General features: G+C 44.8%; 1 protein-coding gene across 1 annotated transcript; it reads right to left on the bottom strand.

Moving 5' to 3' along the window:
• nme9 (NME/NM23 family member 9) lies at positions 1-27,774 on the bottom strand. Its single transcript, XM_036959526.2, has 16 exons — positions 27,543-27,774; positions 27,372-27,429; positions 27,004-27,107; positions 26,830-26,901; positions 26,230-26,346; positions 25,999-26,062; positions 25,733-25,902; positions 25,376-25,530; positions 23,993-24,189; positions 22,754-22,898; positions 17,317-17,424; positions 9,028-9,200; positions 8,734-8,878; positions 2,697-2,962; positions 1,901-2,143; positions 1-1,806 (listed from the first exon to the last, which is right to left on the bottom strand). Exons 1-16 carry the CDS (start codon positions 27,573-27,575, stop codon positions 1,787-1,789), a joined length of 2,070 nt encoding a protein of 689 aa, XP_036815421.2. The 5' UTR covers positions 27,576-27,774; the 3' UTR covers positions 1-1,786.
• Between the last annotated feature and the right edge of the window lie 21 nt (positions 27,775-27,795).

Below are 27,795 nucleotides of genomic sequence, written 5' to 3'. Positions count from 1 at the left end.
TAAAAATCTGCAGTAAGATTTTTATTTCATTTTTCGCAACGTTCAAATGAAGTAACATGATAATGTACTGTAGCCCTACAAGTGGTATTGTTGATTTGTTGTATCTGAAAGACGAAGGCCATTCAGTCTTAACTTTGACGATCAGAGTCCTGGGGATCTGTACTGGTGATCTCTACTGGTGACCTGTCCTGGGGATCTCTACTGGTGACCTGTCCTATGGATCTCTACTGGTGACCTGTCCTGGGGATCTCTACTGGTGACCTGTCCTGGGGATCTCTAATGGTGACCTGTCCTGGGGATCTCTACTGAGGACCTGTCCTGGGGATCTCTACTGGTGACCTGTCCTGGGGATCTCTACTGGGGATCTGTCCTGGGGATCTCTCCTGGGGATCTCTACTGGTGACCTGTCCTGGGGATCTGTCTTGGTGACCTGTCCTGGGGATCTGTCCTGGGGATCTCTACTGGTGACCTGTCCTGGGAATCTCTACTGGTGACCTGTCCTGGGGATCTCTACTGGTGACCTGTCCTGGGGATCTCTACTGGGGATCTCTACTGGGGATCTCTACTGGTGACCTGTCCTGGGGATCTCTACTGGGGATCTCTACTGGTGACCTGTCCTGGGGATCTCTACTGGTGACCTGTCCTGGGGATCTCTACTTGGGATCTGTCCTGGGGATCTCTACTGGTGACCTGTCCTGGGGATCTCTACTGGGGATCTCTACTGGGGACCTGTCCTGGTGACCTGTCCTGGGGATCTGTCCTGGTGACCTGTCCTGGGGATCTGTCCGGGGGATTTCTACTGGTGACCTGTCCTGGGGATCTGTCCTGGGGATCTCTACTGGTGACCTGTCCTGGGGATCTCTACTGGTGACCTGTCCTATGGATCTCTACTGGTGACTTGTCCTGGGGATCTCTACTGGTGACCTGTCCTGGGGATCTCTACTGGGGATCTGTCCTGGGGATCTCTACTGGGGATCTCTACTGGTGACCTGTCCTGGGGATCTCTACTGGTGACCTGTCCTGGGGATCTCTACTGGGGATCTGTCCTGGGGACCTGTCCTGGGGATCTGTCCTGGGGATCTGTCCTGGTGACCTGTCCTGGGGATCTGTCCTGGGGATCTCTACTGGTGACCTGTCCTGGGGATCTCTACTGGTGACCTGTCCTGGGGATCTCTACTGGGGATCTGTCCTGGGGATCTCTACTGGGGATCTCTACTGGTGACCTGTCCTGGGGATCTCTACTGGTGACCTGTCCTGGGGATCTCTACTGGTGACCTGTCCTGGGGATCTCTACTGGGGACCTGTCCTGGGGATCTCTACTGGTGACCTGTCCTGGGGATCTCTACTGGTGACCTGTCCTGGGGATCTCTACTGGGGACCTGTCCTGGGGATCTCTACTGGAGATCTGTCCTGGCGACCTGTCCTGGGGATCTGTCCTGGTGACCTGTCCTGGGGATCTGTCCTGGGGATCTCTACTGGGGACCTGTCCTGGGGATCTCTACTGGGGACCTGTCCTGGGGATCTCTACTGGTGACCTGTCCTGGGGATCTCTACTGGTGACCTGTCCTGGGGATCTTTACTGGGGATCTGTCCTGGCGACCTGTCCTGGGGATCTGTCCTGGTGACATGTCCTGGGGATCTGTCCTGGGGATCTCTACTGGTGACCTGTCCTGGGGATCTCTACTTGCGACCTGTCCTGGGGATCTCTACTGGTGACCTGTCCTGGGGACCTGTCATGGGGATCTGTCCTGGGGATCTCTACTGGGCATCTGTTGATCCTTCTTCTTCAGACTGGTGTCTGATCACCTGTAATATGTAGAAGGATCAACTCAACTGAATGCAGTGCTTTACCTTCAGCACAGATTTATATCCCATGTTCAATATGCAGTCTCATTCTTACCTTCCCCTTCTTTGCTTGTGACACTAGGTGTGTCTGACGTGGATGTGGCCCGCTCAACATGCTCTTGATGGCTCTCTGGGCTTCCTGGCTCAACATGCTCTTGATGGCTCTCTGGACTTCCTGGCTCAACATGCTCTTGATGGCTCTCTGGACTTCCTGGCTCAACATGCTCTGTCATTTCTGCAGTTGTACAACCTGATTTGTCTGAAGCCATGAGATCTGCAAAACTGTCCTGCTGTTTTCCTGAAAGAAAACATTGGACAGCTTTACTGTTGAAAAGGCTGTTTCTTGTTTATCAGTCTTGACTTGGTTTATCGAGCCAGATAGACCTGTTGGGGATTCAACTATACACTGGCACCTAACTGCTCTCCACTAGCGACCCTGTTTTTCATGGTCCGTCTAGTCGGATATACTGAACAAATATAAACACAACATGCAACAATTTCAAAGATTTAGTTGAGTTACAGTTCATAAGGAAATCAGTCAATTGAAATAAATAAATTAGGCCATAATCTATGGATTTCACATGACTGGGCATTGGCGCTGCCATTGGTGGGCCTGGGAGGGCATAGGCCCAGCCAATCAGAAGGAGCTATATTACAGACAGAAATGCTCCTCTGGCAAAGGAGAAATGCTCACTAACAGTAATGTCAACAAATTTGTGCACAGAATTTGAGAGAAATACGTTTTCTGTGCATATGGAACATTTCTGGGATGTTTTATTTCAGCTCATGAAACACGGAACCTTGCATTTCTATTTTTTGTTCAGTGTCGTAACTGAAGTGTGATTGGTTACCTCGCGTTGTGGGATCCAGTTCCCCATTGCTGGTCAGGTCTCTGTCTGAGGTGATGATATCACCAAACAGGAAGTGTATCTTCTCCTGAGCATGCTCCTGATTGGAGGAGCCGTGAAGGGAGTTGTGGAGGATGTCTAAGGCGAAGCGGGCCCTCAGGGACCCCGGGGCCGTAACCTGGGCCAGGCCAGGGTCTGTGGGGCCCATCATGGACCGCCACTCCTCCACAGCATTTTCCTTGGTCAGCACCAGCAGCATACAGGGGCCGCTACAGAGACAGGGTTTCAGATGTACTCTTCTACCCTGAACATTAACTGTCTCTTATTCCCTGAACATTATTAACTGTCTCTTATTCCCTGAGCATTATTAACTGTCTCTTCTACCCTGAACATTAACTGTCTCTTATTCCCTGAGCATTATCAACTGTCTCTTCCACCCTGAGCATTATTAACTGTCTCTTCCACCCTGAACATTATTAACTGTCTCTTATTCCCTGAACATTATTAACTGTCTCTTATTCCCTGAGCATTATTAACTGTCTCTTCTACCCTGAGCATTATTAACTGTCTCTTCTACCCTGAACATTAACTGTCTCTTATTCCCTGAGCATTATCAACTGTCTCTTCCACCCTGAGCATTATTAACTGTCTCTTCTACCCTGAGCATTATTAACTGTCTCTTCTACCCTGAGCATTATTAACTGTCTCTTCTACCCTGAGCATTATTAACTGTCTCTTCTACCCTGAGCATTATTAACTGTCTCTTCTACCCTGAGCATTATTAACTGTCTCTTCTACCCTGAGCATTATTAACTGTCTTTTCTACCCTGAACATTATTAACTGTCTCTTCCACCCTGAACATTATTAACTGTCTCTTGTTCCCTGAACATTATTAACTGTCTCCACTACCCTGAGCATGATTAACTGTCTCGTCTACCCTGAGCATTATTAACTGTCTCTTCTACCCTGAGCATTATTAACTCTCCTCTACCCTGAGCATTATTAACTGTCTTTTCTACCCTGAACATTATTAACTGTCTCTTCTACCCTGAGCATTATTAACTGTCTCTTCTACCCTGAGCATTATTAACTGTCTCTTCTACCCTGAGCATTATTAACTGTCTTTTCTACCCTGAACATTATTAACTGTCTCTTCTACCCTGAGCATTATTAACTGTCTCTTCTTCCCTGAGCATTATTAACTGTCTCTTCTACCCTGAGCATTATTAACTGTCTTTTCTACCCTGAACATTATTAACTGTCTCTTGTTCCCTGAACATTATTAACTGTCTCTTCTATCCTGAGCATTATTAACTGTCTCTTCTATCCTGAGCATTATTAACTGTCTCTTCTATCCTGAGCATCATTAACTGTCTCTTCTACCCTGAGCATTATTAACTGTCTCTTCTACCCTGAGCATTATTAACTCTCCTCTACCCTGAGCATTATTAACTCTCCCCTACCCTGAGCATTATTAACTGTCTCTTATTCCCTGAGCATTATCAACTGTCTCTTCTACCCTGAACATTATTAACTGTCTCTTATTCCCTGAGCATTATTAACTGTCTCTTATTCTCTGAGCATTATTAATTCTCTTCTACCCTGAACATTATTAACTGTCTTCTACCCTGACCATTATTAACTGTCTCTTATTCCCTGAGCATTATTAACTGTCTTCTACCCTGAACATTATTAACTGTCTCTTCTACCCTGAACATTATTAACTGTCTCTTCTACCCTGAACATTATTAACTGTCTCTTATTCCCTGAGCATTATTAACTGTCTCTTATTCCCTGAGCATTATTAACTGTCTCTTCTACCCTGAACATTATTAACTGTCTCTTCTACCCTGAACATTATTAACTGTCTCTTATTCCCTGAGCATTATTAACTGTCTCTTATTCTCTGAGCATTATTAATTATCTTCCACCCTGAACATTATTAACTGTCTCTTATTCCCTGAGCATTATTAACTGTCTATTCTTCCCTGAGCATTATTAACTGTCTCTTCTACTCTGAGCATTATTAACTCTCCTCTACCCTGAGCATTATTAACTGTCTTTTCTACCCTGAGCATTATTAACTGTCTCCTCTACCCTGAGCATTATTAACTCTCCTCTACCCTGAGCATTATTAACTCTCCTCTACCCTGAGCATTATTAACTGTCTATTCTTCCCTGAGCATTATTTACTGTCTCCTCTACCCTGAGCATTATTAACTGTCTCTTCTACCCTGAGCATGAACTTTTCTATGTGACAATTACAATAGAAGCACATGTTCAGATGATGCTGCATGAGACTGACAGCACACCTTCAACACTAACCCAGAGCTGAACACTAACCCAGAGCTGACCTTCAACACTAACCCAGAGCTGACTTCCAACACTAACCCAGACCTGTCCTCCAACACTAACCCAGAGCTGTCCTCCAACCCAGAGCTGTCCTCCAACACTAACCCAGAGCTGTCCTCCAACACTAACCCAGAGCTGTCCTCCAACACTAACCCAGAGCTGTCCTCCAACACTTACCCAGAGCTGACCTCCAACACTAACCCAGAGCTGAACTCCAACCCAGAGCTGTCCTCCAACACTAACCCAGAGCTGTCCTCCAACACTAACCCAGAGCTGTCCTCCAACACTAACCCAGAGCTGTCCTCCAACACTTACCCAGAGCTGACCTCCAACACTAACCCAGAGCTGTCCTCCAACCCAGAGCTGTCCTCCAACACTAACCCAGAGCTGACCTCCAACACTAACCCAGAGCTGACCTCCAACACTAACCCAGAGCTGACCTCCAACACTAACCCAGAGCTGACCAACACTAACCCAGAGCTGACCTCCAACACTAACCCAGAGCTGACCTCCAACACTAACCCAGAGCTGACCTCCAACACTAACCCAGAGCTGTCCTCCAACACTAACCCAGAGCTGACCTTCAACACTAACCCAGAGCTGACCTTCAACACTAACCAAGAGCTGATCTCCAACACTAACCCAGGGCTGAACTACAACACTAACCCAGAGCTGATCTCCAACACTAACCCAGAGCTGATCTCCAACACTAACCCAGAGCTGAACTACAACACTAACCCAGAACTGACCTTCAACACTAACCCAGAGCTAACCTCCAACACTAACCAAGAGCTGAACTCCAACACTAACCCAGAGCTGACCTCCAACACTAACCCAGAGCTGTCCTCCAACACTAACCCAGAGCTGACCTCCAACACTAACCCAGAGCTGATCTCCAACACTAACCCAGAGCTGACCTTCAACACTAACCCAGAGCTGACCTTCAACACTAACCAAGAGCTGATCTCCAACACTAACCCAGGGCTGAACTACAACACTAACCCTGAGCTGATCTCCAACACTAACCCATAGCTGATCTCCAACACTAACCCAGAGCTGAACTACAACACTAACCCAGAACTGACCTTCAACACTAACCCAGAGCTAACCTCCAACACTAACCAAGAGCTGAACTCTAACACTAACCCAGAGCTGACCTCCAACACTAACCCAGAGCTGTCCTCCAACACTAACCCAGAGCTAACCTCCAACACTAACCCAGAGCTGTCCTCCAACCCAGAGCTGTCCTCCAACACTAACCCAGAGCTGACCTCCAACACTAACCCAGAGCTGACCTCCCACACTAACCCTGAGCTGTCCTCCAACACTAACCCAGAGCTGTCCTCCAACACTTACCCAGAGCTGACCTTCAACACTAACCCAGAGCTGATCTCCAACACTAACCCAGAGCTGAACTACAACACTAACCCAGAACTGACCTTCAACACTAACCCAGAGCTAACCTCCAACACTAACCAAGAGCTGAACTCCAACACTAACCCAGAGCTGACCTCCAACACTAACCCAGAGCTGACCTCCAACACTAACCCAGAGCTGTCCTCCAACACTAACCCAGAGCTAACCTCCAACACTAACCCAGAGCTGTCCTCCAACCCAGAGCTGTCCTCCAACACTAACCCAGAGCTGACCTCCAACACTAACCCAGAGCTGACCTCCAACACTAACCCTGAGCTGTCCTCCAACACTAACCCAGAGCTGTCCTCCAACACTTACCCAGAGCTGACCTTCAACACTAACCCAGAGCTGATCTCCAACACTAACCCAGAGCTGACCTCCAACACTAACCCAGAGCTGACCTTCAACACTAACCCAGAGCTGACCTCCAACACTAACCCAGAACTGACTTTCAACACTAACCCAGAGCTGACCTCTAACCCAGAGCTGACCTCCAACACTAACCCAGAGCTAACCTCCAACACTAACCCAGAGCTGACCTCCAACACTAACCCAGAGCTAACCTCCAACACTAACCCTGAGCTGTCCTCCAACACTAACCCAGAGCTAACTTCCAACACTAACCCAGAGCTGACCTCTAACCCAGAGCTAACCTCCAACACTAACCCAGAGCTGTCCTCCAACACTAACCCAGAGCTGTTCTCCAACACTAACCCAGAGCTGTTCTCCAACACTAACCCAGAGCTGTCCTCCAACACTAACCCAGAGCTGTCCTCCAACCCAGAGCTGTCCTCTAACACTAACCCAGAGCTGACCTCTAACCCATAGCTGACCTCCAACACTAAATTATCAATGGATATCAAATTTATCAACCCAGGGAGGTCTGGATTTGGAGTCACACTCAGAATTAAAGTGGAAAACCACACTACAGGCTGATCCAACTTTGATGTAATGTCCTTAAAACAAGTCAAAAAGAGGCTCAGTAGTGTGTGGCCTCCACGTGCCTGTATGACCTCCCTACAACGCCTGGGCATGCTCCTGAGGGATCTTCTCCCAGACCTGGACTAAAGCATCCGCCAACTCCTGGACAGTCTGTGGTGCAACGTGGCGTTGGTGGATGGAGCGAGACATGATGTCCCAGATGTGCTCAATTGGATTCAGGTCTGGGGAACGGGCGGGCCAGTCCATAGCATCAATGCCTCCTCTTGCAGGAACTGCTGACACACTCCAGCCACATAAGGTTGTCTTGCATTAGGAGGAACCCAGGGCCAACCGCACTAGCATATGGTCCCACAAGCGGTCTGAGGATCTCCTCTCGGTACATAATGGCAGTCAGGCTACCTCTGGCGAGCACATGGAGGGCTGTGCGGCCACCCAAAGAAATGCTACCCCATGACTGACCCACCGCCAAACCGGTCATGCTGGAGGATGTTGCAGGCAGCAGAATGTTCTCCACGGCGTCTCCAGACTCTGTCACGTCTGTCACATGTGCTCAGTGTGAACCTGCTTTCATCTGTGAAGAGCACAGGGCGCCAGTGGCGAATTTGCCAATCTTCGTGATCTCTGGCAAATGTTGGGCTGTAAGCACAACCCCCACCTGTGGACGTCGGGCCCTCATACCACCCTCATGGAGTCTGTTTCTGACCGTTTGAGCAGACACATGCACATTTGTGCCCTGCTGGAGGTCATTTTGCAGGGCTCTGGCAGTGCTCCTCCTGCTCATCCTTGCACAAAGACGGAGGTAGCGGTCCTGCTGCTGGGTTGTTGCCCTCCTACAGCCTCCTCCACGTCTCCTGATGTACTGGCCTGTCTCCTGGTAGCGCCTCCATGCTCTGGACACTACGCTGACAGACACATCAAACCTTCTTGCCACAGCTCGCATTGATGTGCCATCCTGGATGTGCTGCACTACCTGAGCCACTTGTGTGGGTTGTAGACTCCGTCTCATGCTACCACTAGAGTGAAAGCACCGCCAGCATTCAAAAGTGACCAAAACATCAGCCAGGAAGCATAGGAACTGAGAAGTGGTCTGTGATCACCCCCTGCAGAACCACTCCTTTATTGGGGGTGTCTTGCTAATTGCCTATAATTTCCACCTGTTGTCTATTCCATTTGCACAACAGCATGTGACATTTATTGTCAATCAGTGTTGCTTCCTAAGTGGACAGTTTGATTTCACAGAAGTGTGATTGACTTGGAGTTACATTGTGTTGTTTAAGTGTTCCTTTTTTTTTGAGCAGTGTATATAGGATTCTGTAGCACAGTACTAACCTGCACATGAAGTCAACCAGCTGGCTGAAGAACGGTTTGTCTCTGTGTTCCCTGTAGAACTCCTCAGCCGTGTCTCTAGACAACACTGTCTCCTTCATCCGAGATATAGAGAAACCTCCAGCACGGATCTCCCCCAGGATCTCCTCTGAAAGGGGGAGGAAGGGGAGGAAAGGAGGTTGAGTAGAGAGTGCATGTGGTCACTTTATACGCTGCTGTACAACTGACTAAGGACTGGTTTGGATAACTGGTACATGGTTAATAAACTTAGTGTATTGACTGATTTAGTGAATGTACCTCTATGTTCGTCCATGGAGTCAGGCTTAATGATGGCCAGAGTCTGCTGTTTAGGGAAGAAGAAGTCAATCTCCTCCTCTGCCTCCTCCCTGCTGGCACTGCCATGGAGCTGGTTCAGCTGGTTCTGGGGCTCACTGTCCTCCTCACTGGCCACCATGAACTGGGCCCTGAGGCTGAGGGGACAGTCACAGAGCACAGTGAGAGGCACGACAAAGGAGAGGACAGTCACAGAGCACAATGAGAGAGGCACTACAAAGGAGAGAGGACAGTCACAGAGCACAGTGAGAGAGGCACGACAAAGGAGAGGACAGTCACAGAGCACAATGAGAGAGGCACTACAAAGGAGAGAGGACAGTCACAGAGCACAGTGAGAGAGGCACGACAAAGGAGAGGGGGCAGTCACAGAGCACAGTGAGAGAGGCACGACAAAGGAGAGGGGACAGTCACAGAGCACAGTGAGAGAGGCACTACAAAGGAGAGAGGACAGTCACAGATCACAATGGGAGAGGCACTACAAAGGAGAGGGGACAGTCACAGAGCACAATGAGAGAGGCACGACAAAGGAGAGGGGACAGTCACAGAGCACAGTGAGAGAGGCACTACAAAGGAGAGGGGACAGTCACAGAGCACAGTGAGAGAGGCACTACAAAGGAGAGGGGACAGTCACAGAGCACAGTGATAGGCACTACAAAGGAGAGGGGACAGTCACAGAGGTTTTCAATACAGTATCAAACTTAGGGGAACACGATTATTTCGTGTTGTGGATATGTGGTGGTATTGAACATGTTGTGGTATTGAACATGTTGTGGTATTGAACATGTGGAGATGTGGGGGTATTGAACATGTTGTGGATATGTGGAGGTATTGAACATGTTGTGTTGTGGATATGTGGAGGTAATGAACATGTTGTGTTGTGGATATGTGGGGGTATTGAACATGTTGTGGATATGTGGTAGTATTGAACATGTTGTGGATATGTGGTGGTATTGAACATGTTGTGGATATGTGGAGGTATTGAACATGTTGTGGATATGTGGAGGTATTGAACATGTTGTAGATATGTGGAGGTATTGAACATGTTGTGGTATTGAGCATGTTGTGGATATGTGGAGGTATTGAACATGTTGTGGATATGTGGGGGTATTGAACATATTGTGGTTTTGAACATGTTGTGGATATGTGGTGGTATTGAACATGTTGTGGATATGTGGAGGTATTGAACATGTTGTAGATATGTGGTGGTATTGAACATGTTGTGGATATGTGGAGGTATTGAACATGTTGTGGATATGTGGAGGTATTGAACATGTTGTGGATATGTGGAGGTATTGAACATGTTGTGGTATTGAACATGTTGTGGATATGATGGAGTTATTGAACATGTTGTGGATATGTGGTGGTATTGAACATGTTGTGGATATGTGGTGGTATTGAACATGTTGTGGATATGTGGTAGTATTGAACATGTTGTGTTGTGGATATGTGGTGGTATTGAACATGTTGTAGATATGTTGTGGTATTGAACATGTTGTGGATATGATGGAGTTATTGAACATGTTGTGGATATGTGGTGGTATTGAACATGTTGTGGATATGTGGTGGTATTGAACATGTTGTGGATATGTGGTGGTATTGAACATGTTGTGTTGTGGATATGTGGAGGTAATGAACATGTTGTGTTGTGGATATGTGGGGGTATTGAACATGTTGTGGATATGTGGTAGTATTGAACATGTTGTGGATATGTGGTGGTATTGAACATGTTGTGTATATGTGGGGGTGTAGGGATGTTATATGAGGGGACAGTCACAGAGCACAGTGATAGGCACTACAAAGGAGAGGGGACAGTCACAGAGGTTTTCAATACAGTATCAAACTTAGGGGAACACGATTATTTCGTGTTGTGGATATGTGGTGGTATTGAACATGTTGTGGTATTGAACATGTTGTGGTATTGAACATGTGGAGATGTGGGGGTATTGAACATGTTGTGGATATGTGGAGGTATTGAACATGTTGTGTTGTGGATATGTGGAGGTAATGAACATGTTGTGTTGTGGATATGTGGGGGTATTGAACATGTTGTGGATATGTGGTAGTATTGAACATGTTGTGGATATGTGGTGGTATTGAACATGTTGTGGATATGTGGAGGTATTGAACATGTTGTGGATATGTGGAGGTATTGAACATGTTGTAGATATGTGGAGGTATTGAACATGTTGTGGTATTGAGCATGTTGTGGATATGTGGAGGTATTGAACATGTTGTGGATATGTGGGGGTATTGAACATATTGTGGTTTTGAACATGTTGTGGATATGTGGAGGTATTGAACATGTTGTGGATATGTGGAGGTATTGAACATGTTGTGGATATGTGGAGGTATTGAACATGTTGTGGTATTGAACATGTTGTGGATATGATGGAGTTATTGAACATGTTGTGGATATGTGGTGGTATTGAACATGTTGTGGATATGTGGTGGTATTGAACATGTTGTGGATATGTGGTGGTATTGAACATGTTGTGGTATTGAACATGTTGTGGATATGATGGAGGTATTGAACATGTTGTGGATATGTGGTGGTATTGAACATGTTGTGGTATTGAACATGTTGTGGATATGTGGAGGTATTGAACATGTTGTGGATATGTGGTGTTATTGAACATGTTGTGGATATGTGGAGGTATTGAACATGTTGTGTTGTGGATATGTGGTGGTATTGAACATGTTGTGGATATGTGGTAGTATTGAACATGTGGATATGTGGAGGTATTGCACATGTTGTGGATATGTGGAGGTATTGAACATGTTGTGGATATGTGGTGGTATTGAACATGTTGTGGTATTGAACATGTTGTGGATATGTGGTGGTATTGAACATGTTGTGGATATGTGGGGGTATTGAACATGTTGTGATGTGGATATGTCGAGGTATTGAACATGTTGTGTTGTGGATATGTGGAGGTATTGAACATGTTGTGTTGTGGATATGTGGTGGTATTGAACATGTTGTGGATATTGAACATGTTGTGTTGTGGATATGTGGAGGTATTGATCATGTTGTGGATATGTGGTGGTATTGAACATGTTGTGGATATGTGGTGGTATTGAACATGTTGTGGATATGTGGAGGTATTGAACATGTTGTGGATATGTGGAGGTATTGAACATGTTGTGGATATGTGGTGGTATTGAACATGTTGTGGATATGTGGAGGTATTGAACATGTCGTGTTGTGGATATGTGGTGGTATTGAACATGTTGTGGATATGTGGTAGTATTGAACATGTTGTGGATATGTGGAGGTATTGAACATGTTGTGGATATGTGGTGGTATTGAACATGTTGTGGATATGTGGTGGTATTGAACATGTGGTATTGAACATGTTGTGGATATGATGGAGGTATTGAATATGTTGTGGATATGTGGTGGTATTGAACATGTTGTGGATATGTGGTGGTATTGAACATGTTGTGGTATTGAACATGTTGTGGATATGTGGAGGTATTGAACATGTTGTGGATATGTGGAGGTATTGAAGTATTGAACATGTTGTGTTGTGGATATGTGGTGGTATTGAACATGTTGTGGATATGTGGAGGTATTGAACATGTTGTGGATATGTGGAGGTATTGAACATGTTGTGGATATGTGGAGGTATTGAACATGTTGTGGATATGTGGAGGTATTGAACATGTTGTGGAGGTATTGAACATGTTGTGTTGTGGATATGTGGTGGTATTGGACATGTTGTGGATACGTGGTGGTATTGAACATGTTGTGGATATGTGGTGGTATTGAACATGTGGAGGTATTGAACATGTTGTGTTGTGGATATGTGGAGGTATTGAACATGTTGTGGATATGTGGAGGTATTGAACATGTTGTGGATATGTGGAGGTATTGAACATGTTGTGGATATGTGGAGGTATTGAACATGTTGTGGATATGTGGAGGTATTGAACATGTTGTGTTGTGGATATGTGGTGGTATTGGACATGTTGTGGATACGTGGTGGTATTGAACATGTTGTGGATATGTGGAGGTATTGAACATGTTGTGGATATGTGGAGGTATTGAACATGTTGTGGATATGTGGAGGTATTGAACATGTTGTGGATATGTGGAGGTATTGAACATGTTGTGTTGTGGATATGTGGAGGTATTGAACATGTTGTGGATATGTGGTGGTATTGAACATGTTGTGTTGTGAATATGTGGTGATATTGAACATGTTGTGGATATGTTGTGGTATTGAACATGTTGTGGATATGTGGTGGTATTGAACATGTTTCGATGTGGATATGTGGTGGTATTGAATATGTTGTGGATATGTGGGGGTATTGAACATGTTGTGTTGTGGATATGTGCTGGTATTGAACATGTTGTGGATATGTGGTGGTATTGAACATGTTGTGGATATGTGGTGGTATTGAACATGTTGTGGATATGTGGGGGTATTGAACATGTTGTGTATATGTGGGGGTGTAGGGATGTTATATGATGTACCATTTTATCTTTAGCTCATTCAGTACAAACAGTTCACTGTTTTATAGCTAATGGGGATCCCTAATAAACCCTAGGAAGAGAAGCTAATGGGGATCCCTAATAAACCCCAGGAAGAGTAGCTAATGGGGATGCGCCTGGCACATACATATACAGTGGGGCAAAAAAGTATTTAGTCAGCCACCAATTGTGCAAGTTCTCCCACTTAAAAAGATGAGAGGCCTGTAATATTCATCATAGGTACACTTCAACTATGACAGACAAAATGAGAAAGAAAAATCCAGAAAATCGCATTGTAGGATTTTTAATGAATTTATTTGGAAATTATGGTGGAAAATAAGTAGTTGGTCAACAACAAAAGTTTATCTCAATACTTTGTTATATACCCTTTCTTGGCAATGACAGAGGTCAAATGTTTTCTGTAAGTAAACCTGTAAGGTTTTCACACACTGTTGCTGGTATTTTGGCCCATTCCTCCATGCAGATCTCCTCTAGAGCAGTGATGTTTTGGGGCTGTTGCTGGGCAATACGGACTTTCAACTCCCTCCAAAGATTTTCTATGGGGTTGAGATCTGGAGACTGGCTAGGCCACTCCAGGACCTTGAAATGCTTCTTACGAAGCCACTCCTTCGTTGCCTGGGCAGTGTGTTTGGGATCATTGTCATGCTGAAAGACCCAGCCACGTTTCATCTTCAATGCCCTTGCTGATGGAAGGAGGTTTTCACTCAATCTCACGATACATGGCCCCATTCATTCTTTCCTTTACACGGATCAGTCGTCCTGGTCCCTTTGCAGAAAAACAGCCCCAAAGCATGATGTTTCCACCCCCATGCGCCACAGTAGGTATGGTGTTCTTTGGATGCAACTCAGCATTCTTTGTCCTCCAAACACGACGAGTTGAGTTTTTACCAAAAAGTTAGATTTTGGTTTCATCTGACCATATGACATTCTCCCAATCTTCTTCTGGGTCATCCAAATTCTCTCTAGCAAACTTCAGACGGGCCTGGACATATACTGGCTTAAGCAGTGGGACACGTCTGGCACTGAAGGATTTGAGTCCCTGGCGGCGTAGTGTGTTACTGATGGTAGGCTTCGTTACTTTAGTCCCAGCTCTCTGCATGTCATTCACTAGGTCCCCCCGTGTGGTTCTGGGATTTTTTCTCACCGTTCTTATGATCATTTTGACCCCACGGGGTGAGATCTTGCGTGGGGGCCCCAGATCGAGGGAGATTATCAGTGGTCTTGTATGTCTTCCATTTCCTAATAATTGCTCCCACAGTTGATTTCTTCAAACCAAGCTGCTTACCTATTGCAGATTCAGTCTTCCCAGCCTGATGCAGGTCTACAATTTTGTTTCTGGTGTCCTTTGACAGCTCTTTGGTCTTGGCCATAGAGGAGTTTGGAGTGTGACTGTTTGAGGTTGTGGACAGGTGTCTTTTATACTGATAACAAGTTCAAACAGGTGCCATTAATACAGGTAACGAGTGGAGGACAGAGGAGCCTCTTAAAGAAAAAGTTACAGGTCTGTAAGAGCCAGAAATCTTGCTTGCTAGGTGACCAAATACTTATTTTCCAACATAATTTGCAAATAAATTCATAAAAAATCCTACAATGAGATTTTCTGGATTTTTTTCCTCATTTTGTCTGTCATATTTGAAGTGTACCTATGATAAATTACAGGCCTCTCTCATATTTTTAAGTGGGAGAACTTGCACAATTGGTGGCTGACTAAATACTTTTTTGCCCCACTGTATACTTTCAAAGGCAAATAAATGTTGTCTTGCCCATTCACCCTCTGAATGGCACACATACACAATCAATGTCTTAAACATGCTTGGTTCAAGTCACCAGCGACAAAGAATGTTCTTAATGGTTTGTCTACTCAGTGTATATACACATTACTTTTGAGCAGAGTCCTATGGGACCTGGTAATAAACAGTCCTACTGGACCTGGTAATAAACAGTCCTACTGGACCTGGTAATAAACAGTCCTACTGGACCTGGTAATAAACAATCCTACTGGACCCGGTCCTGGTAATAAACAGTCCTACTGGACCTGGTAATAAACAGTCCTACTGGACCTGGTAATAAACAGTCCTACTGGACCTGGTAATAAACAGTCCTACTGGTCCTGGTAATAAACAGTCCTACTGGACCTGGTAATAAACAGTCCTACTGGACCTGGTAATAAACAGTCCTACTGGACCTGGTCCTGGTAATAAACAGTCCTACGGGACCTGGTAATAAACAGTCCTACTGGTCCTGGTAATAAACAGTCCTACTGGACCTGGTAATAAACAGTCCTACTGGACCTGGTAATAAACAGTCCTACTGGACCTGGTAATAAACAATCCTACTGGACCTGGTCCTGGTAATAAACAGTCCTACTGGACCTGGTAATAAACAGTCCTACTGGACCTGGACCTGGTAATAAACAGTCCTACTGGACCTGGTAATAAACAGTCCTACTGGACCTGGTAATAAACAGTCCTACTGGTCCTGGTAATAAACAGTCCTACTGGTCCTGGTAATAAACAGTCCTACTGGACCTGGTAATAAACAGTCCTACTGGACCTGGTAATAAACAGTCCTACTGGACCTGGTAATAAACAATCCTACTGGACCTGGTCCTGGTAATAAACAATCCTACTGGACCTGGTCCTGGTAATAAACAGTCCTACTGGACCTGGTAATAAACAATCCTACTGGACCTGGACCTGGTAATAAAAAGTCCTACTGGACCTGGTAATAAACAATCCTACTGGACCTGGTCCTGGTAATAAACAATCCTACTGGACCTGGACCTGGTAATAAACAGTTCTACTGGACCTGGTAATAAACAGTCCTACTGGACCTGGTAATAAACAGTCCTACTGGACCTGGTAATAAACAGTCCTACTGGACCTGGTAATAAACAGTCCTACTGGACCTGGTAATAAACAGTCCTACTGGACCTGGTAATAAACAGTCCTACTGGACCTGGTAATAAACAGTCCTATGGTACCTGGTAAGAAACAGTCCTACTGGACCTGGTAATAAACAGTCCTACTGGACCTGGTAATAAACAAAGTCCTACTGGACCTGGTAATAAACAGTCCTACTGGACCTGGTAATAAACAGTCCTATGGTACCTGGTAATAAACAGTCCTACTGGACCTGGTAATAAACAGCCCTACTGGACCTGGTAATAAACAGTCCTATGGGACCTGGTAATAAACAATCCTACTGGAACTGGTAATAAACAGTCCTATGGGACCTGGTAATAAACAGTCCTACTGGACCTGGTAATAAACAGTCCTACTGGACCTGGTAATAAACAGTCCTATGGTACCTGGTAATTAACAGTCCTACTGGACCTGGTAATAAACAGTCCTACTGGACCTGGTAATAAACAGTCCTATGGGACCTGGTAATAAACAGTCCTACTGGACCTGGTAATAAACAGTCCTATGGGACCTGGTAATAAGTCTCTTTATGAGAGCAAGTCGTACCAGGTAATAAACAGCCCTACTGGACCTGGTAATAAACAGTCCTATGGGACCTGGTAATAAACAATCCTACTGGAACTGGTAATAAACAGTCCTATGGGACCTGGTAATAAACAGTCCTACTGGACCTGGTAATAAACAGTCCTACTGGACCTGGTAATAAACAGTCCTATGGTACCTGGTAATTAACAGTCCTACTGGACCTGGTAATAAACAGTCCTACTGGACCTGGTAATAAACAGTCCTATGGGACCTGGTAATAAGTCTCTTTATGAGAGCAAGTCGTACCAGTCGGGCTGCTCCTTCCTGGCCTTGTTGACATCTTTAGGGCCAAGAAGGTTCCTCCAGTGGTCCACAGCTCCCGTCCTGGCCAGGGCCAGAGCCAACACAGGACCGCTGTAACAGAAATACAGTCAACAGAGCCAACACAGGACCGCTGTAACAGAAATACAGTCAACAGAGCCAACACAGGACCGCTGTAACAGAAATACAGTCAACAGAGCCAACACAGAGCCAACACAGAGCCACTGTAACAGAAATACAGTCAACAGAGCCAACACAGGACCACTGTAACAGAAATACAGTCAACAGAGCCAACACAGGACCGCTGTAACAGACATACAGTCAACAGAGCCAACACAGGACCGCTGTAACAGAAATACAGTCAACAGAGCCAACACAGGACCGCTGTAACAGAAATACAGTCAACAGAGCCAACACAGGACTGCTGTAACAGAAATATAGTCAACAGAGCCAACACAGGACCGCTGTAACAGAAATACAGTCAACAGAGCCAACACAGGACCGCTGTAACAGAAACAGTCAACAGAGCCAACACAGGACCGCTGTAACAGAAATACAGTCAACAGAGCCAACACAGGACCGCTGTAACATAAATACAGTCAACAGAGCCAACACAGGACCGCTGTAACAGAAATACAGTCAACAGAGCCAACACAGGACCGCTGTAACATAAATACAGTCAACAGAGCCAACACAGGACCGCTGTAACAGAAATACAGTCAACAGAGCCAACACAGGACCGCTGTAACAGAAATACAGTCAACAGAGCCAACACAGAGCCAACACAGGACCACTGTAACAGAAATACAGTCAACAGAGCCAACACAGGACCACTGTAACAGAAATACAGTCAACAGAGCCAACACAGGACCGCTGTAACAGACATACAGTCAACAGAGCCAACACAGGACCGCTGTAACAGAAATACAGTCAACAGAGCCAACACAGGACCGCTGTAACAGAAATACAGTTAACAGAGCCAACACAGGACCGCTGTAACAGAAATACAGTCAACAGAGCCAACACAGAGCCAACACAGGACCACTGTAACAGAAATACAGTCAACAGAGCCAACACAGGACCACTGTAACAGAAATACAGTCAACAGAGCCAACACAGGACCGCTGTAACAGACATACAGTCAACAGAGCCAACACAGGACCGCTGTAACAGAAATACAGTCAACAGAGCCAACACAGGACCGCTGTAACAGAAATACAGTCAACAGAGCCAACACAGGACTGCTGTAACAGAAATATAGTCAACAGAGCCAACACAGGACCGCTGTAACAGAAATACAGTCAACAGAACCAACACAGGACCGCTGTAACAGAAACAGTCAACAGAGCCAACACAGGACCGCTGTAACAGAAATACAGTCAACAGAGCCAACACAGGACCGCTGTAACATAAATACAGTCAACAGAGCCAACACAGGACCGCTGTAACAGAAATACAGTCAACAGAGCCAACACAGGACCGCTGTAACAGAAATACAGTCAACAGAGCCAACACAGGACCGCTGTAACAGAAATACAGTCAACAGAGCCAACACAGGACCGCTGTAACAGAAATACAGTCAACAGAGCCAACACAGGACCGCTGTAACATAAATACAGTCAACAGAGCCAACACAGGACCGCTGTAACAGAAATACAGTCAATAGGAATAACATAATCGAGACGAGTTAGACTAGGGGGGAATATTAGACTAAGGGGGAATATTAGACTAGGGGGAATAATAGACTAGGGGGGAATAATAGACCAGGGGGAATAATAGACTAGAGAATAATAGACTAGGGGGAATACTAGACTAGAGAATAATAGACTAGGGGGGAATAATAGACTAGGGAGAATAAAAGACTAGAGAATATTAGACTAGGGGGAATACTATACTAGGGGGAATACTAGACTAGGGGGAATAATATACCAGGGGGGAATAATATACCAGGGGGGAATAATAGACTAGGGGGGGATATTAGACTAGGGGGAATAATATACCAGGGGGGAATAATATACCAGGGGGAAATAATAGACTAGGGGGAATAATAGACTAGGGGGAATAATAGACTAGGGGGGAATACTAGACTAGGGGGAATAATAGACTAGGGGGAATAATAGACTAGGGGGAATACTAGACTAGGGGGAATAATAGACTAGAGAATAATAGACTAGGGGGGAATAATAGACTAGAGAATATTAGACTAGGGGGGAATAATAGACTAGAGAATACTAGACTAGGGGGAATACTAGACTAGAAAATACTAGACTAGGGGCAATACTAGACTAGAGAATACTAGACTAGGGGGAATACTAGACTAGAGAATACTAGACTAGGGGGAATACTAGACTAGAGAATAATAGACTAGGGGGGAATAATAGACTAGATAATATTAGACTAGGGGGAATAATAGACTAGGGGGAATACTAGACTAGAGAATAATAGACTAGGGGGGAATACTAGACTAGATAACATTAGACTAGGGGGAATAATAGACTAGGGGGGAATACTAGACTAGATAATATTAGACTAGGGGGAATAATAGACTAGGGGGGAATAATAGACTAGATAATATTAGACTAGGGGGAATACTAGACTAGATAATATTAGACTAGGGGGAATAATAGACTAGGGGGAATGATAGACTAGGGGGGAATACTAGACTAGATAATATTAGACTAGGGGGAATAATAGACTAGGGGGGAATACTAGACTAAATAATATTAGACTAGGGGGGAATACTAGACTAGATAATATTAGACTAGGGGGGAATACTAGACTAGATAATATTAGACTAGGGGGGAATACTAGACTAGATAATATTAGACTAGGGGGAATAATAGACTAGGGGGAATAATAGACTAGGGGGGAATAATAGACTAGGGGGGAATAATAGACTAGATCATAATAGACTAGGGGGGAATACTAGACTAGATAATATTAGACTAGGGGGAATAATAGACTAGGGGGAATAATAGACTAGGGGGAATAATAGACTAGGGGGAATGATAGACTAGGGGGGAATACTAGACTAGATAATATTAGACTAGGGGGAATAATAGACTAGGGGGGAATAATAGACTAGGGGGAATAATAGACTAGGGGGGAATAATAGACTAGGGGGAATAATAGACTAGGGGGGAATACTAGACTAGATAATATTAGACTAGGGGGAATAATAGACTAGGGGGGAATAATAGACTAGATCATAATAGACTAGGGGGAATAATAGACTAGGGGGAATAATAGACTAGGGGGGAATAATAGACTAGGGGGAATAATAGACTAGGGGGAATAATAGACTAGGGGGAATAATAGACTAGGGGGAATGATAGACTAGAGAATATTAGACTAGGGGGAATAATAGACTAGGGGGAATAATAGACTAGGGGGAATAATAGACTAGGGGGAATGATAGACTAGGGGGGAATACTAGACTAGATAATATTAGACTAGGGGGAATAATAGACTAGGGGGGAATACTAGACTAGATAATATTAGACTAGGGGGAATAATAGACTAGGGGGGAATAATAGACTAGATCATAATAGACTAGGGGGAATAATAGACTAGGGGGAATAATAGACATGGGGGAATAATAGACTAGGGGGGAATACTAGACTAGAGAATAATAGACTAGGGGGAATAATAGACTAGGGGGAATACTATACTAGGGGGGAATAATAGACTAGAGAATATTAGACTAGGGGGAATACTATACTAGGGGGAATAATAGACTAGGGGGAATAATAGACTAGGGGGGAATAATAGACTAGGGGGGAATAATAGACTAGATAATATTAGACTAGGGGGAATAATAGACTAGATAATATTAGACTAGGGGGAATACTATACTAGGGGGGAATACTATACTAGGGGGGAATACTATACTAGGGGGAATAATAGACTAGATAATATTAGACTAGGGGGAATAATAGACTAGATAATATTAGACTAGGGGGAATAATAGACTAGGGGGGAATACTAGACTAGATCATAATAGACTAGGGGGAATACTATACTAGGGGGGAATACTATACTAGGGGGAATAATAGACTAGGGGGGAATAATAGACTAGATAATATTAGACTAGGGGGAATACTATACTAGGGGGGAATACTATACTAGGGGGAATAATAGACTAGGGGGGAATAATAGACTAGATCATAATAGACTAGGGGGAATAATAGACTAGGGGGAATGATAGACTAGGGGGGAATACTAGACTAGGGGGGAATAATAGACTAGGGGGGAATAATAGACTAGGGGGGAATAATAGACTAGGGGGAATAATAGACTAGATAATATTAGACTAGGGGGAATAATAGACTAGGGGGGAATAATAGACTAGATCATAATAGACTAGGGGGGAATAATAGACTAGGGGGGAATAATAGACTAGGGGGGAATAATAGACTAGATCATAATAGACTAGGGGGAAATACTATACTAGGGGGAATAATAGACTAGGGGGAATAATAGACTAGATCATAATAGACTAGGGGGAAATACTATACTAGGGGGAATAATAGACTAGGGGGAATAATAGACTAGATAATATTAGACTAGGGGGAATAATAGACTAGGGGGGAATAATAGACTAGATCATAATAGACTAGGGGGAAATACTATACTAGGGGGAATAATAGACTAGGGGGAAATACTATACTAGGGGGAATACTAGACTAGGGGGAATAATAGACTAGGGGGAAATACTATACTAGGGGGAATAATAGACTAGGGGGAATAATAGACTAGATAATACTATACTAGGGGGAATAATAGACTAGGGGGAAATACTATACTAGGGGGAATAATAGACTAGGGGGAATAATAGACTAGGGGGAAATACTATACTAGGGGGAATAATAGACTAGGGGGAATAATAGACTAGATCATAATAGACTAGGGGGAAATACTATACTAGGGGGAATAATAGACTAGGGGGAAATACTATACTAGGGGGAATAATAGACTAGGGGGAATAATAGACTAGATCATAATAGACTAGGGGGAAATACTATACTAGGGGGAATAATAGACTAGGGGGAAATACTATACTAGGGGGAATAATAGACTAGGGGGAAATACTATACTAGGGGGAATAATAGACTAGGGGGAATAATAGACTAGATAATACTATACTAGGGGGAATAATAGACTAGATAACATTAGACTAGGGGGGAATAATAGACTAGGGGGAATAATAGACTAGGGGGAATAATAGACTAGGGGGAATAATAGACTAGGGGGAATAATAGACTAGGGGGAATAATAGACTAGATAATATTAGACTAGGGGGAATAATAGGGATGAGATCTTATAAAGACCACTGATTTTGTGTGAGTGCCAAATTGTTTTTTGATTTGTCTTCTTGCTTTGATATTGTAGTTCTCTTGTGCTTCATTTGTCAGATGGTTACCTGGTCATGTTGTGCAGTAGGGCAGGGAAGTAGTCCTGGTCAACATGTCGTTTGTAGAACCGTCTGGCCTGTTCCTCTGTTAATATCACCTCTCTCTGGAGAGACACAGTGAAGCCAGCCTCATGGATACGAGACCAGATCTCATCTGGAACAGAAACCCATACTGAACCATCCTCATGGAGACCAGATCAGATCTCATCTGGAACAGAAACCCATACTGAACCAGCCTCATGGACACGAGACCAGATCTCATCTGGAACAGAAACCCATACTGAACCAGCCTCATGGAGACCAGACCAGATCTAGAATAGAAAACCATACTGCACCAGCCTCATGGAGACCAGACCAGATCTAGAATAGAAAACCATACTGAACCAGCCTCAAGGAGACCAGACCAGATCTCATCTGGAACAGAAACCCATACTGAACCAGCCTCAAGGAGACCAGACCAGATCTCATCTAGAACAGAAACCCATACTGAACCAGCCTCAAGGAGACCAGACCAGATCTAGAATAGAAAACCATACTGAACCAGCCTCAAGGAGACCAGACCAGATCTCATCTGGAACAGAAACCCATACTGAACCAGCCTCAAGGAGACCAGACCAGATCTCATCTGGAACAGAAACCCATACTGAACCAGCCTCAAGGAGACCAGACCAGATCTCATCTAGAACAGAAACCCATACTGAACCAGCCTCAAGGAGACCAGACCAGATCTAGAATAGAAACCCATACTGAACCAGCCTCAAGGAGACCAGACCAGATCTAGAATAGAAAACCATACTGCACCAGCCTCATGGAGACCAGACCAGATCTAGAATAGAAAACCCATACTGAACCAGCCTCATGGAGACCAGACCAGATCTAGAATAGAAAACCATACTGAACCAGCCTCATGGAGACCAGACCAGATCTAGAATAGAAAACCATACTGAACCAGCCTCATGGAGACCAGACCAGATCTAGAATAGAAAACCATACGGAACCAGCCTCAGAACAGAATACTTTAGAAAAGGTCATCAAAATGATGCTTGACTAATGACTATTTCTGATATTTCTTTCAGTTGTCAGAAAAACATTTTGAGGGATCGCTAATAAATGACTAAACGGTGTGAGGATGAAACCGTGAAAATCTCAGAACGCAAATGACTTCTTCACTGCATACAGCCCTGTGATGCTGTTAAGCTGATTTTAGAAACAGACGTGTGTTGTGTACAGTAATTGGCACGCGCCCACCTTTGCTCTCCCTGGAGAGGTTGGGTCGGATGAGAGCCAGTGTCCTCTCCACTTGCCCTTCCTCCTCGTGCTGCTCTGCCCGGGAAGAAGTCCTGAAGCTGGGGAAGAAGAAGGCCAGCTCCCTCCTAGCCTGATGGCTGTCGTCACTACCGTGGAGCGAGTTGAACAGGGTTTCACTGCCATACTGGGCACGTAGGCTAGGGGAGGGAGGAGGGAGGAGGAGAGGAGGGGAAGGAGTGAGAGGAGACAGAGGAGGTGAGAGGAAGGTATGGAGGAAGGGAGAGAAGAGAGAGATGGAGAGGATGGGAAGGGAGAGGTTTAAAGAGGGGAGAGAAAAGGGAGGAGGAGAGAAGAGGGAGGAGGAGAGGGTAGAGGAAGGGAAGGGAAGGAAAATAGGAGGACAGATGGTTACTCTGCTGGTGACCAGTGAGGATAGTTAGGAGAGGAACGTTGCCTTGGGTGTGTCTGTTCTGTTGGAGCAACAATCTGTGTAGATACATGCTATCTTCATTCAGTCAAGTGAATGTCCACACAGCCCTCAAACTAAGCATGTATGTGTTGTACACAGATACATACCACTATTAGAAATTAAAAACCCTCAAATGTTTGTACTGAAAATATGTTACTTTAATATTATGATCATTGAGTATTGTGCCCGTGTCCTGTTCCTGTATAAATACTGTGTTTCTGGATTAGGACTGTGTTTCTGGATTAGGGCCGTGTTTCTGGATTAGGACCGTGTTTCTGGATTAGGGCCGTGTTTCTGGATTAGGACCGTGTTTCTGGATTAGGACCGTGTTTCTGGATTAGGACCGTGTTTCTGGATTAGGGCCGTGTTTCTGGATTAGAACCGTGTTTCTGGATTAGGACCGTGTTTCTGGATTAGGGCCGTGTTTCTGGATTAGGACCGTGTTTCTGGATTAGGGCCGTGTTTCTGGATTAGGGCCGTGTTTCTGGATTAGGACCGTGTTTCTGGATTAGGACCGTGTTTCTGGATTAGGGCCGTGTTTCTGGATTAGGGCCGTGTTTCTGGATTAGGGCCGTGTTTCTGGATTAGGGCCGTGTTTCTGGGATTAGGGCCGTGTTTCTGGATTAGGGCCGTGTTTCTGGATTAGGGCCATGTTTCTGGATTAGGGCCGTGTTTCTGGATTAGGACCGTGTTTCTGGATTAGGGCCGTGTTTCTGGATTAGGACCGTGTTTCTGGATTAGGACCGTGTTTCTGGATTAGGGCCGTGTTTCTGGATTAGGGCCGTGTTTCTGGATTAGGGCCGTGTTTCTGGATTAGGACCGTGTTTCTGGATTAGGACCGTGTTTCTGGATTAGGAGTCTGTTTCTGGATTAGGAGTCTGTTTCTGGATTAGGAGTCATATTTTTAACTGTACCTCTCAGGTTTATCCCTCCTGGCTTCCTCTGTGTCTGCTGGACCAATGAACTCCCTCCATGCTGGCACCACATTACCTGACCCGTCCCTCTGAGAGACCACCAGGATGTGAGAGGGGCCACTGGACATGAACTGGATCAGGTCTTCAAAACAGGCCTAGGAACACACAGGTAAGAGTGATGGGCATTCCCAGTATTTTCAGTGAGACAGATCTTTTAGCTCCTTTCACCTAAAAGAGACGTTTGGCTCCCAAAAGACTCTCTGTTCAATTCTGGTAGAAATCTACTGACCTCTCCTACTTAGTTCTGGTAGAAATCTACTGACCTCTCCTACTTAGTTCTGGTAGAAATCTACTGACCTCTCCTACTTTGTTCTGGTAGAAATCTCGTGCTTCAGAGTCGCTCAGCATTCTCTCCTCGTGGGCTAGGATCTCAAACCCGGCATCCTGAATCTTCATGATAATCTCACTAGTTTTGCCATGAGCCACAGCGTTTGGTTTGATGATGGCCACCGTGTATGATTTACTGTCTGGAACGACAGACAGAGAGTCACTGTAAAACACTGGTTAAAGTTGACGGAAAATTAACAAATGACACATGTAAGGTGAATGAGTAGCTACAGTACCAAGCGTATCTTCATCACTTTGATCCTCCTCCTCGTCTTCATCTATCAAACCTTCATCTTTCACCTGAACAACACAGAATAGCAAAGAGTGTATCCTACAGGTCAGTCCTTTTTAAACTCTCAAGCAATCAGCATGTATGAATATTTGAGTGTACCTTGCTGTTTGTAAGTGCATGTGTGTGTTTGTGTGTGTATGTTTGTGTGTGTGTGTGTGTGTCGGTTTTGACTCACCACTCTGCGTTCCCCTCCCTCCTCCAGGACAGTCTTCTCTCTGGCCAGTTCCTCCAACACCATCCTCTGGAGGACAGGAGCGTTAGCCCCCCGCAGCACTGAGACCATCTCCCCCCCCTGAGCCAGATACAGAGGTTTGGGTCACCATCCTCTAGAGGATAGGAGCATAAGCCAGCCCCCCCCCCCCCCCCCCCCCCCGAGACATTTCAAGCCGTGGTTGAGTTTATAGCTGAACAGGTCTTGATATGATAAAAATGAATGAATGGTGAAAGTAACACAGAGATGCATCCACCGACACACAGAACATCTACAGACCTGCACAATTCCAGATCAACACTTTTGGGGAAAGAAAGAAAGAAAGAAAGAAAGAAAGAAAGAAAGAAAGAAAGAAAGAAAGAAAGAAAGAAAGAAAGAAAGAAAGAAAGAAAGAGAAGAGAGAGAGAGAGAGAGAGAGAGAGAGAGAGAGAGAGAGAGAGAGAGAGAGAGAGAGAGAGAGAGAGAGAGAGAGAGAGAGAGAGAGAGAGAGAGAGAGAGAGAGAGATAGATAGATAGATAGATAGATAGATAGATAGATAGATAGATAGATAGATCAGGACTTACCCCATAGAACAGGAAGGTGGGCTCACACTTCCCCCTGTACCTTTCTAGAGCATCGATACTGTCAGCTTTTGCCTGCAAGAAAAACCAGTTCAATTTAAACAAAAGCCTTTTTTTTTATATAATGTTTTCAGAAATGTAATTCTAGATTGAAGGATATTTGTCTGTTGTATTTACTGTGGCAAAATGTAACAAGTCATCTCCCAGTTCATTTTTGATCTTCCTCAGTAAGCTGACAACAGCTCGGCATGGACCACACCACTGCTGGTACACATCTACAACTGAAGGGGACAGAGACACAGGACAGGAAGTAAACGCTATGTCGGCACATCCTGCAGTAAGCAGCATGAACACATGGGGGCAGCAGCATGCAGTGGATGTGAATGATTCATTCCTCTATGAATAAACCGAGTAAGACGTACGTTTTCAATGCAATAATGAAACAAGTCACAACATACAGCCAGAGTGAATCGGCTACACGTAAGTAAGAAAACGTAATATGCAACAAAACACATAATTCTTGCAACAAAACACATCATTCTTACCTGTTAAACCTTTAGTTGCAAGCATCTCATCCCATTGCTCTTGGTTTGCGACAGACGCCTGGAGAAAGTAGTACCAGAACAGCAGTGTTAGCAAACGTCACAGTCTGATCGCACTGCCTTTCACACCCAACTTGGATCTCTGATATAAAAAGGTATGTTTGACCGACTGACCTGCAAGCTGACTTCTTTCTTTTTGCCAGCCATCTTATTAATGTACCATCTGAGAACACGATTCTTTTTAAAACAAAAAATCTCCAAACGTCATTTGCAAGCAAAAACACAAAAAAAGTATTTGGAAGTTGAGTTGAGAGGGGTAACTTCCCAGACTATTGAACGAGTTAACTCTACCAGCTCTAGTGCCACAGCTTGTTTGCCTTCTCGTTGCTGAGCAACGCTCTTCTTCAAGGCATCTATGGACTCGCCA

The sequence above is a fragment of the Oncorhynchus mykiss genome, chromosome 22 (genome assembly GCF_057628025.1).
Source record: "Oncorhynchus mykiss isolate SJ-2025 chromosome 22, ASM5762802v1, whole genome shotgun sequence".
Taxonomy (NCBI): Eukaryota; Metazoa; Chordata; class Actinopteri; order Salmoniformes; family Salmonidae; genus Oncorhynchus; species Oncorhynchus mykiss.
This window is presented reverse-complemented; position numbering and strand designations above follow the sequence as displayed.

What these genes read in the sequence shown, in the direction of transcription:
- nme9 (XM_036959526.2), bottom strand. Translation starts at nt 27,575, where the DNA reads ATGGCTGGCAAAAAGAAAGAAGTCAGCTTGCAG. An exon ending in CTGGTTGACTTCATGTGCAG is followed by an intron (nt 2,963 to 8,733) that starts GTTAGTACTGTG and finishes CTGTCTCTGTAG; the next exon opens with CGGCCCCTGTATGCTGCTGG. An exon ending in ACTGGATCCCACAACGCGAG is followed by an intron (nt 2,144 to 2,696) that starts GTAACCAATCAC and finishes GTTTTCTTTCAG; the next exon opens with GAAAACAGCAGGACAGTTTT.